The sequence below is a fragment of the Lepus europaeus genome, chromosome X (assembly GCF_033115175.1).
Source record: "Lepus europaeus isolate LE1 chromosome X, mLepTim1.pri, whole genome shotgun sequence".
Classification (NCBI taxonomy): Eukaryota; Metazoa; Chordata; class Mammalia; order Lagomorpha; family Leporidae; genus Lepus; species Lepus europaeus.
The window spans coordinates 69,056,551-69,069,793 of NC_084850.1; the positions used below are offsets into that span (position 1 = coordinate 69,056,551).

Here is a 13,243-nt window from a genome sequence, read left to right on the forward strand (position 1 = left end):
TAAGCTAAGGGAGGGAGGCTAGGAGACTGGGGCCTGATGATACCTAGTATTTGCACTAAAGGCACTGTTTAGGGACTCAGCTCAGTTTCATACCCATCATCCCACCTGACTTACAGTTTGAACAGGAATCACAAATTAGAAATCTCTATATTAAAAATGCATAGGGTTTGGCCAACGCTGTGGCGTAGTGGGTTAAGCCGCCACCTGCAGTGCCGGCATCCCATATGGGCGCCGGTTCGAGCCCTGGCTGCTCCACTTCCGATCCAGCTCTCTGCTATGGCCTGGGAAAGCAGTAGAAGATGGCCCAAGTCCTTGGGCCCCTGCACCAGTGTGGGAGACCTAGAAGAAGCTCCTGGATCTTGGCTTCGGATCAGCACAGCTCCGGCCATTATGGCCATCTGGGGAGTGTAGCAACGGATGGAAGACCTCTCTCTCTCTCTGTCTCTACCTCTCTCTGTAACTCTGCCTGTCAAATAAATGAAATAAATCTTTAAAAAAAACTGTTTCAAGTACAAGTGAAAAGTAAAGTTTTCCTAAGACTTTTTTGTATTCTCTTTCTTAAAGTTCAAATTGATATGCTCAAAAATATATGCATTAGATAGAAAATTAGTAGGCACTGTCAGACTTCTAATGCCACAAATATTCATTAACAACTAAAAACTACTTTTAATTATTTATCTCAAAGATTTTTGGGTTCACAGGTAATAATTGTACATTTTATGGGGGTACAATGTGATAATTGAAGACATTTATACAGTATGTGCTGATGAAATCACATTAATTAACACTTATATATCCTTCACTTTTCTAAAATTTTGAATTTCTGTCTTCTAGTTCTTTATAAACTATTTAACAGATTATTGTGAAATATCATTACCCCACTGTGCTGAGGAGCACTAGAACATATTCTTTCTACTATGCTTTAGTACCTCCTATTCATCCTTACTTTACCCCTGCCCCACCTATCCCAACCTCTGGTAGTCTTATCCTACTGTCAGATCAACTTCTTTTTTTCTTCCACATAGAAAAGAGAATATGTGGTATATGTCTTTCTGTTCTTCACTCTTTTCATATAACAATGCCCTATATTTCCTTCCATTTTTCAGCAAATGACAACATTGCTTCTTTATGGCCACATAATATTCCATTGTGTTCATATACCACATTTTATTTATCCATTCAACTTTTCAAGAGCAACCAGATTGATTTAATATATTGGCCATTGTGAATAATGCTATAAAGTGTAGGAGTGCAAACATCTCTTTGATGTGTTGCTCTTATTTTTTTATACCTACCCAGAAGTGAGAAAGCTGGACCATATGGTAGATATATATTTAAGTTTTGAGGATTTTGCATACTGTTCTCCATAATGAATATCTTAATTTACATTCTCACCAATAGTATTTGAGTTCTCCTTTCTCCACATTCTTGTTAGCATTTGCTGATTTTTATCTTTTGGACAATAGCAAGCCATTCCAACTAGATTTAGATGATATTCAATTGTGTTATACCAATTTGATTGGCATTTTCATGATGGCTAATGATATTGAGAATTTTTTAATATTTGTTGGCCTTTTAAATTTCTTATTTAGAGATAAGTCTATTCAGATAATTTGCACATTTTTAATTGGATTATTTATTTTGTTATTAAGGCTTTTAGTTCCTTATATATTCTGCATGTAAAGTCTTCTAACATGAATAGTTTGAAAATGTTTTCCCCCATTCTGTATGTCTCTCTTCACTGCTAAGTGTTTCCTTTGCTATGCAAAAGCTGCTTAGTTTGATATAATCACTCTGTATTTGCTTTTGTTGCCTTTGCTGTTGGCATCCAAAGTCATTGCCTATACCAATGTCTTTCTTTTCCCTATTTTATTCTAGTAGTTTCACAGTTTCAGGCCATTTTACTTTAAGTTTTTTTTAAAAAGTTTTTGACAAATTTAATATAGCTCATAGACACAATCCTAAGAATACAATATTATTTTCTTCCTGCCCACCCTCCTCCTATCTCCCTCCCACTCTTCTTCTTTGTATCATTCTTTCTTCCTTCCTTCCTTCCATCTTCCCTCCCTTCCTCTCTCTCTCTCTCTCTCTCTCTCTCTCTCTCTCTCTTTCTCTTTCTCTTTCTCTCTTTCTTTCTCTCTTTCTCTTTCTGGTAATATATTCTTTCTTAACTTTTTAATAATTTATATAAAGGGAAGAAATTTCATGTATTTCATATATTCAGTTTTATGAGCATAATGGGACTTCCCATCCAAGCTCCCCTCCCTCTCTCCCTCCCTCCCATTCTCCTCCTTCTTCTATTATTTTGTTTTAATTTTCATAATGACGTACCTTCAATTTACTTCACAATAACAAGTCAAACAAAAAATTCAACAAGCATCAAGTAGAAAGAAGTGTTCCTCAAGGACTATAAATATCAAAATTTCACTTTTGCTCTTATATATTTCACTTTTGCTCATATACATTACATTTTTGTACTGTGTATATTAGTTACCACAAATCAGGGAGAACATATAATAGTTGTGTTTTCAAGACTGGTTTATTTCACTAAGCATAATGGTCTCCAGTTACAACCATTTTTTAAAGACAGAATTTCATTTTTTTTATGGCTGAGTATTATTCCATCATGTATGTATACCATAATTTCTTTATCCAGTCATCAGCTGATAGACATTTCAGTAGATTTCATATCTTAGCTATTGTGAATTGAGCTGCTATAAACTTGGGAGTACAGATAACTCTTTCACATGCTGATTTCATTTCCTTTGGGTAAATTCCCAGAAATGGGATATCTGAGTCATATAGTAAACCTATTTTCAGATTCTACAAAATAAAAAGTTTAATAAGTAAAGCGCAAATAGATCCTACTTTGGTAGGAATATAGGCAAGGGCTATCATGGAAAGATTACCATTTCATCCATATACATTAATTTTAAAGTAATCATAGATGATTAAAAGTATAGACGGTGCCGTGGCTCAACAGGCTAATCCTCCGCCTAGCAGCGCCGGCACCCTGGGTTCTAGTCCGGTCGAGGTGCCGGATTCTGTCCCGGTTGCCCCTCTTCCAGGCCAGCTCTCTGCTGTGGCCCGGGAGTGCAGTGGAGGATGGCCCAGGTGCCTGGGCCCTGCACCCCATGGGAGACCAGGATAGGCACCTGGCTCCTGCCTTCGGATCAGTGCGGTGCGCTGGCTGCAGCGCGCCGGCCGCCTTGGCCACTGGAGGGTGAACCAACGGCAAAGGAAGACCTTTCTCTCTGTCTCTCTCTCTCTCTGTCCACTCTGCCTGTCAAAAAAAAGTATAATAATATAACATTTAAGCATTGGTTTGACAACAGTATAAAAAAAGATTGACAAAACTATATTTGCAGCAACACTGATACAGGCATTTCTTTCTTTTTTTCTGTTTCTGATTTTTTTTTAATTTTTTCTGCCACATAAGAGCAAACATGTGATATTTGTCTTTCTGTGTCTGACTTATTTCACTCAACATGATTTTCTCCAGTTTCATCAATCTTGTTGCAAACAGTACTAGAATTTAATTCATTTTTGTGACTGATAATATTCCATTGTGTATGTATACCACTTTTTCTTCATTAATCTGATGATAGACACCTTGGTTGATTCCAGATTTTGGCTATTGTGAACAGTACTGCTATAAACATGGTGGTATTGATATCTCTGATACAACTTGTTCATGTCTTTTGGATATAGACCCAGAACTGGAATTGCTAGATTCTATGTTAAGTCTATCTCTAGCTTTTTAAGAAATCTCCATACTGCTTTCCACAGTGGCTGCATTAATTTACATTTCCACCAACAATGTATAAGTGTTCCCTTTCCCCACATCCTCACCAACATTTTTTACTCTCTGTCTTAGCTGTTCTTATGGGGTGAGGTGATATCTTATTGTGGTTTTATTCACATTTCCCTGATGGTTTGTGACTTCGAGCATTTTTCATATATTTGTTGTCCATTTGTCTTTCTTCTTTTGAACTGTCTAGTGAGGTCTTTTGCCCATTTTCTAACTGGACTTTTTTGTTGTTGCATTTTTAATTTGCTAATATATTCTATTATCTTAAATGTGAAAGAATGTAACAAATAGTCAAATTATACCTCCTTTGTGTTTGTATCAAGTTATAAATGTTTGTCATTAACTTATAATAATAGGATTGTATGAGAGAATTACATAATGCATGCTATCAAGGACCAGAGCTATTCAAGATCATATTTACCACCTTTAATATTTTTGGCATTTGACTTGGGCTAGAAAATTCTATAATTTTGCTTTGAATATGTATTATAGAGCCAAGCAATATAGATTAACAAGATGATCTGTCTTCTCCATTAAGTGGCAACATTTCATACTATCATGTTAGCAGTCAACATAATGAATTCCCATTATTGTAAGAATATACATTCATTTTCTTAAAATAAATCTATGGGAACTATATAGTTTTCTGAAAGTTTAATTGTTAAATACGTATAAGCGTGTACTTAACCTTATTTACTATCTTTCAGAGATGACATTTGTATCTTTAGTAAATATCTAAAATTCTATGAGTATGCAGTTAAAAATTTCTTGTAAGAAATCATGTTGACCTTAACGAAAATTTTCTGAGAAGGCATATCTCTTTTTCTATGAAGTCACTTGCCATTAAGCATTCTTAGATTCCTTCCCAATTAGAATTTTGTGTTTGATGCTAAACCCTTAAAAAGTGTTTTTAGCAGTTAAGAGGAGTGGTAGAAATAATCTTATGTTTTAAAAATTAAGTAATGTTCATTTATATTTCATTTCTGCCTGTTTCCCTGGAAATAAGTTATCTCAGGTTATCTCATAATAACATTTACTTAATATTTAGTTCAATTTTAAAGCTAAGATATTGGTAAATAACTCAATTTCCAAAATCATGTGCCAGTGAGTTCTTGATAGCTATAGAATTGATCTCTGTTTTAAATTTAGTATCAGAAAATTTAGTATTTCGACATATCTAGTCCAAGAAACCTTTGTTTTCAAACAGGGAGATTTTATAAATCATAGGCATTATATTTCAGGAAAAAATAAATTTCTCAAAGTAAAATTCTAAAGTAATATAGATCTGCAGTAACCAAGCTTTGTGGAACAAAATTTTATTTCAGCCAAATAATTCCAATGAATTCTATTATAGAAAGTTATTTTCTAAAAGTAAACTCTCTGAATCTGAAAAGTATAAACATCTGATATAAATGACTGTGATTCATTTTTTACATCTTAATAAGCTCAGCATGATACCTACTTGAGTAGAAAATTTAGAATTCTGGCCTCCTCTTGAAATATCAATAACATTCACAATAATATATTGAAGGAAATTATACATTTTTTCCTTTGTACTGATTTATGTTGTAATGTGAGCCTCAAAGTTATGCTTTATTATATATCTGGTTACTCTTGTTCATCATTTTATTTTTTTTTTTCAGTTTCCAGAAGTCAACCTGTGAGATACCTGAGTGATGACAAGTTTGTGAGGTTCAAAGAGATGTCTCCAACTGTCAGTGACAACCAAAAATCCCAGCAAATGTTAAAGGAAATGCACAGTCACAACCTTTCTTCAGAGCCATTCACACTGAAGGATAACAAGCATCACAGAAATGCCAGCCGCAAGATTTCTGTCTATAGAAGCCATAACAAGGATTACAGATACACACAAAGTTTTCAGAGTTCTGCATCTTCAGTGAATACTATTCATCTCCTAAGTACTGAGGCTTATACATCGGATATTTCAGTACCTGACAATCAACCAATTTCTATAAGCCCTAGGTCTGTTTTACGCTCTACAACTCAAAGAAATAACACACACATATGTTCCAAATGTTTCATGGAAATCAGTGACTATCCTTATCATAAATGTGCTACAAATTCTGATGATGATTCATTCTCTGACTGTCCTTTGCATCTCCAAGTTCCCTTGGAATCTAAATATTCTCTGAATCTGAATCCCAAATCAGATAGATACCACAAAACTTCTTGCAGCAGCCCATTATCTCCATCCCTAGAACCTAGGCACCATGTAGACATCTACTGTCCTCTACACAGGGAAGATTCTATATATTCTGTGGATTCAGTTTCTTATTTACATTATGAAAGTCACTCAGCTGTACAAAATATCATGGACTCTACTCAGATCTCTCCCATGAATCCCCCAGATACCATGGACTGCCATAATCTTCCTGGTCCAGACAGAATCATTAATGCCAGCAGTGCCACTGGACTTGAAAGTGAGGGCAAGTTCAACCTTACTGGAGAACCCCAAAATGAGGCCATTCCTGATGATGAAACTAAATTGGTCAGTACTGGAAATCTCAAAGATAAGGCCAGCACAGAAAAGAAACCTCTTCCCAAAAGTCAGATAGATCATGATGATGAAACAGGTACTGAGAACGAGACAGATGATGATGAAGATGATGATGATGAAACAGACCCTGAAAATGAAGACAACACTGAAGATAAGAAAGATCCTAAAGATAAGTCTGACCCTGATGATTCTGATCCCAAAGATAGTAATGGTGAAAATGATGCTGATACTAACAGTAAATCTGATCCTAGTGGTGATGCTGGCCGTACAAATGAATCTAATTCCAGCAATGATGGTGACCCTAATAATGGAACTGATCCCAATAGTGAACCTGATCCTAACATTGATAATGCTACTAATAATGATGCGGACTCCAAATATAGCACTGATGCTGAAGAAGACACATACACAAGCAGTTCAGATTATTCCTTTGGCCTAGATAATATTGATTGTGATAATACTTCCAGCTCTAATGATGGCACTAATCCAAACTACAACTCTGGACCACAAAGTGGGACTGGCAAAGACTGCACTTCTGATTCCAACAGTGATGCTGGCCCTAGCAATGACAGTTGGCCAGGCAATGAAATTTTCTGCAACATTGGCCCTTTGCCTCAGAATGTCAGATTGACTCACAACAGCCTTGACTTCAACAATACTGGCTTTGACCCCAACAATAGCCTTAGCCCTCCCAAAGACCTTGATTCTAACTATAATGAGAGGTTTAGTAATGCTACTAGTCATAATAGTGCCATTTATCTTAACATTGATGCTGACCCCAATTATAGTACAAGACCCACCAGTGCTGCTGGCCACAACTGTGCAGCTACCCCAGATTATAACTCATATGAAGACTATGTCCCAGGATTTACCCATGCAGTAGGTTCTAGCTTTGTAGTCAACCCAAACTATATTTCTAGAACTAGTTATGTAGCCAGATTGAGCTCTACAGCTAGCACCTCCAATGCCACTGACACCAGCAACACTACTAATTACAGTAGTGCTATTAGCCCTGGCTATACAGCTGGCACCAATATTGCCTCATATATTAACCATATCCCCAAATTTTCTCATTTCATTGGCTCCAACTTTGTCATCAACCCTAATTATATTGCTATAAATACTCATAATGCTCATAGTTCTACTAATACCAGCAATTTTAATAATCTCCTTGAACCCAAATTAGAAATCAACTCTAGTTCCTCTATTTCCAATACTGTGGATGGAAACTCCCATACTTTTTCCACTAATGCTAACTATTCTTCCATTCCTAAAAATTTGACTTCCTCTAAACTTTATGGTACATCAAATTACACAATTTTTTCTGACCACAAATTTTGTAGTCACTTGAAAGACTCAGCTGATTCCATGGATTCTGCTAGCTTTAAGCACACCACTAGATCCAAGGATGCCCTTGATGCCAGGGAATCTGGTTTTTGTACAGAGATCTCTAAGGTCCAGAATCCCATTGGTATCAAGGATCTTGCCAATTTAAAGATTCACCCCAATCCAAACATTCCACTCCCTAATTTTGACATTATAGTGGAAGCTGAACCACCAGATGTTGTGAAGTTTGCCATATCATCAGGTGCTGTGAAACAGTTTTTTAAGGTAAGTTTGCATAATGTAGATTTTCAATTTCTTCTTCATTTCCTGTAATTCAATGTTTAGGTCATTGGATAGGGTCCACAATTCTTTTTTATTTACTGAGATATGCAGGCCATGGAATACAGAATACAAAGTGTCCAGTATTGCTATTTATGCTTCGATTCCTAAAGCAAGCAATATGGTTTTCCATTTGAAAGATCAAACTTCTATACAGTTGGAAAATATCAAAAAGACCTTGATTACGCTTTGGCTGTCTGGTCTAGTACTCGCTCAAGGGTTACATAGCTCATAAAGATAAATCTGGTAACAGACAGCCCAGAAAATTTTTGCCTAACTCATCTTGAACATACATGGCCTAGTGTTGATTTTTTTTGCTCTACCTGCAGAGAAAGGATAAACACAAATGAGCCTTAAATGCTATAGATCAAGCCATTTAAAAGAAATCAATCTTAAAAATCTAATTTTATTAAGAAGTCTGTCTGAAATAACTATGATATTCTAATCTCTCATTTAAGTACATAGAATTAGATGATTATTTTGCTGACATGATATGACAGAACAAAGAACCCCTTTGGAATTAAAGTGTGCTCTTCATATAATTTCTCCCAAACATCACTTGAAAATTTTTTGAGTAATGCATACTTATCAAATGTTTGCTTCTGGCACTCTGAATTGCATGCACAAATTAAGATTGTTAAGTTTTTGATAAACTGTTTTTGACAGCAGTAAGTAATGTACTTTCTGATGAAATTTTACTGATGTGTTGTCATTGAGGCATAATTTATTTGGTAGGCATTGATTTTATTCTCGTTATACTTCATTAGTCATGGTAAACAAATACACTTAATTTGGATTATAGTGTCTGTGTGCATAAAAGTGAAACTTGGAATAATTATTTCATTTTCCACTAGAATATATGATTGAATGTAACTGTTCATTAAAAATGAAGCACAAATTCTTCTAACCAAAATGAAAGTACAAAATTGATATCTCCTTAATGTTTTTCTTTTTACCTAGTATGGCTTTACAGCATTTTCTTATGTAAATTTAAGGCTAATATTGGCTAATTAAAATTAATAAAAACCATATTGCTCAGGTAAAAACCTTAATATTAGAAAAAAGATATGTTTTCCCAGTTGCTTTTTGCAAATGAAACTTTGCAGCAGTATGAAACATTTAAAACGTTTTATTTTATAGCTTTTGTGTTTCAGACTGAATTAAATAAAATATGGCTATGGTAAGTTTTAGCTTACTAGTTTTAAGAAATGTAGCTATCATTTTGGAGTTCAAACCATAGTTTCTAAGAACTTTGTTTCCTAACCAGGGGTGTAAGACATTGTGTTGATTGTAGATGAAAACTATCCACAAAGTAGACTATTTTCTCATACAAAATAATCAATTTTTTCACATGGAAGGTATTGATTCCCTCAAAATGTAATAATAAAACTTACCTCAGCTGAATATCCAGTCAAATAAAAACCATGCCTAGGTACATGTGCTCCAGCTTTTACAGTGAGACTAAATAATGAACATATCTGCAACTACTTAACTTATTTCATTGGAGATGGACAGAACTTGACAATAAATCAATGAATATCTTAAGAAACCATACATTTTGCATGCCCTCACTAACAAAGCATTTAATGGAAGAATGGATGATTGACTTTCCTTAGAGCTTTAGTATTTCATTATCTTCCTCATTTATTACATCCATGTATATATAAGTCCATCACAAATAACTATAATGGAGAGAATAGGGGTGCTATCCATTCACAAAATTTAACAAGTGAGAGAAGCTCACTTTAAAAAGAATAAAAATTTCTACTAACCATTAAGTGAACAAAAACAGTCAACTGAACATCATAATATACAGTCATGCCATTTGTTCTATCTTCATTCATTCTTTCCATGGGTACTTAATAATTAAACAGAGTGGAAAAGTTTCAGAATACATACAAACCAAGTGAAAAACATAGTTTCTGCCCTCTAAATATCTCATAGTCTACTTAACAGAAAACAAGTGTCCATTTGGGGGTACAAGCTATATGAAAACAAAGGAAATGTCATCTCACTGAGTTTCTAGAATGGTTAGAAATTTTTTATTTATGTATTTATTTTTAAACATTACTGAGGTTTTAAAAAATATATATGAGAAGTGAAGGGAGAGAGAGAGAGAGCGAGAGAGAGAGCGAGAGCTCCCAAAATGCTTATATCCTTCCTAAATGCTCACAACAGGCCCTTGGCTGGGACTGAAGCTGTTAGTTGGGCACTTAATTCAGGTTTCCATGTGGATGACAGGAGCCCAATCACCTGAGCTATCACCACTGCTTCCCAGATTCAGCAGTGTCAGGCAACTGGATTCAGGAGCCAGAGCCAGAAATTGAACGGGCACTATGATGTGGGATGTGGCATTTTAACTGGTGTTTTAACCACTAGGCCAAATGCCTGCTGTTAAAATTATTTTAGATGTTCAGATCACAACATATCACTAGTGTATTTAAAATAGTTAGAAATGTGTATATGTGGTTTATCATTCTTTGTTATACTTGTGAGAAATACCCAAATACGTTCCTCACTCCTGAAATTATCTTTCTTTTTGTAAAGGTTAATACTGACTTTCATGGATAGTGGTATTACCACTACATTATTAACAGCCTAGTGACATTTAGTAGGTTATCCAAAAATTATATAATTTATGAACAAATAATATAATTCCACATTCAAGAGAAAAATTAGTCTTTCTTATGGATATACTGTGCAAATGGCTTTTATTTATAACTAAGAAGACTCAGTGATTTTATTAGTTTAATTTCTTGAAAGATTCCAAAGAACTGCATCCTTTAAAGAGGTGACTGTTTCTTTTTAATGGTAGATCTTTTAAAGAACAAGAATAATTATGATGCTGAAGAAGATAGTATAATATTAAATAGTTTATTATAACCAGAGTCTTATAGATACGGAGTTATATGGGCATTTCTGGTGATAAATATCTTAACATATACCAATCAAATATGCCCTTCTTTTTGCTCCAAAATTATCTTAAATTAGCACCTCTAATAATTGCTTCAAAAATTAAACAGAAGACGTGCTTTGATTTCTAATTATCTTGAATATTTGAGAAAGCTTACAAGTAAATGTTAGTTCAAGAGAGGCTAACATTACAATAAAATACCTTCAGAAAGAGGATTGGCTAAAGTAGCTAAACATTGTTGAAATTTCATTTTAAACTGCCCTCCCAGTGCATCACTTCTTTAGGAATACATTAAGAAATTCAATTTTTTGCCTATATGTTCATTGAACTTAATCTTAGTTATGATTTACCTTTAGGTAGGTAAATATACTTTCCACATGTTCCAAATAATCAAGGCAATGTCCTACCAGGTAGCTTATTAATTAAATATTTTATACATAAAGAAATAGTTTTTCCATTCTTAGCTTTTTAGAAATATGCTGTGTTTTCTTACAGTGGAAGATTTGTTCTCTAGGGGTTTTTCATCTAAGATCTGACAAAACCACCTGCTTTCCAAAGAGTCAGGCTACATGCTCAAGGTCTGTTAATTGTTTTAACTACTTTGGTACTATCTGCATACCAAACCTACCCACAAAGTCTTTTATATATCAGTTTGATTATATTTCTTCGTAATACTAGAATGCTTCCATGATCTTCTATTGCTGGATTCCTTGGTAGATATAATAGATTCTTCAAAGTGCTCAGTTGAGATACAATGAAATAAATTGGATTTCCCTTTTGGAATGAGTTAATTAAAGACCTCAAATTGAATATAACTAAGTAAATGTGTATTGAACAAGTCAAAAAGCTTCTGCCCACAATGTGACCTATTGCTCTCTGAAAAATTTGAGAGAAAACAATTGTTGATATGATAAAAGATCAGTGTCTCAAATTGAATGTGGGCATCTCCCTTTATCTGTACCATGTGTGGTTTCCAAATTGAGCCAAACACTAATCTACAAAGATCCCAGTTAGCAATCCAAAAGAGAAACAGTTACCTTAAGTTTAATGACCATCATTTTTACTGCCCCTGCTGTAGAAAATTTTCTCCGCTGGTTTTCTTTCTTTAGGAATTTCAGGATCATGTATTTTCCATGACAACTCAAGATTCTTCAGCCCAGCCACCACAATTTTAGTAACAGGATGAATGATATATCATATATAGCAGGTAGAGAAAATCAGACCACATCAGCTTAAGTTCAGAAATTCATAGAGACTAACTCAGGGAAATTTTAGTTTTGTCATTCAGTAAACTATACGTAATTGAATGAATAGGGATTTTCTTTCCCCAAGGAGCATTTCACTAGAATTTTAAGGTCCAAAAACTTTTGCTGCATTGACACAAATATGGAAATTGCACATTCCATAGCTGTACAATCTATGTATTTTTGCAATGGCTGTCGGGTTTGAAATAAACTTAGGCATCTGTATCCAAATATATACCATTTTATATGCTTACAGGGACAAGTAGTAGACTATGCTTTTCAAAATTATTGTTTGATTTTGAATGTAGGGGTGTCAAACAAAATAAGTGTGAAATTATTAAAAACCATATGTTAAAATTAAAGTTGATGACTCTTATGAATCATGTCAACCAAACCCTTCTAAAGATACCTGGATTAACTGAGATGTTTATTGGATAGGGAATGTTGATACAATGCAGTAGAATTCCTCAGTTAATGTAGCAGTAATGTAGCGGGTGGGAGGGAAGTTATGGGAGGGGGAAGCCATTGTAATCCATAAGCTGTACACTGGAAATTTATATTCATTAAATAAAAGTTAAAAAAAATTTTAAAAAAAAGAATGTAGCAGTAATAAAAGAGTAAGTTTCAGGTGAAGGCAATTTGAATAGTGTTATATAGGGAAAGAAGGAAATTATGGAATAAGTATGACTACTGTAATATTTATTTTTTACACATCATTGAATCTCAATATGTTCTGACCCACATAAGTCCATTTGTAATATAAGTATTTTTCCTATACATTGTTTTTAATTTCGTGATCTGCCCCATCTCATCACTTCACACACACGCACACACACACACAGTTGCAGATTCAGAGTTTTTGAAGTTGCAAATACCAAAAATATAGGCAGTCTATGTAAGTAAGAATTGTTGTTCATTGCTTTCTCCTTTCTTTCCTACCCTGAGGTCACTCTTTGTACCCAGTCTTCATATTCCATTCAGAAAGTAATCAAGCCGTTCTGAGCCAACATAATACTTCATGGTGACTTTGAAAGTGTAGCCTCTTAGTATATTCCTATGACCTCCTTTTTACCCTCTTACAGAGAGACTGC

General features: G+C 34.5%; 1 protein-coding gene across 1 annotated transcript in view; it reads left to right on the forward strand.

Annotated features, from left to right (window-relative positions):
• Nucleotides 1–13,243, forward strand: part of LOC133752666 (uncharacterized) — a 381,981-nt gene that overhangs the window by 242,258 nt on the left and 126,480 nt on the right. The window contains exons 12-13 of the mRNA XM_062183055.1: nt 5,455–7,940; nt 11,404–11,486. Coding sequence (XP_062039039.1) covers nt 5,455–7,940; nt 11,404–11,486 — 2,569 coding nt within the window. The remainder of the gene's footprint in view (nt 1–5,454; nt 7,941–11,403; nt 11,487–13,243) is intronic.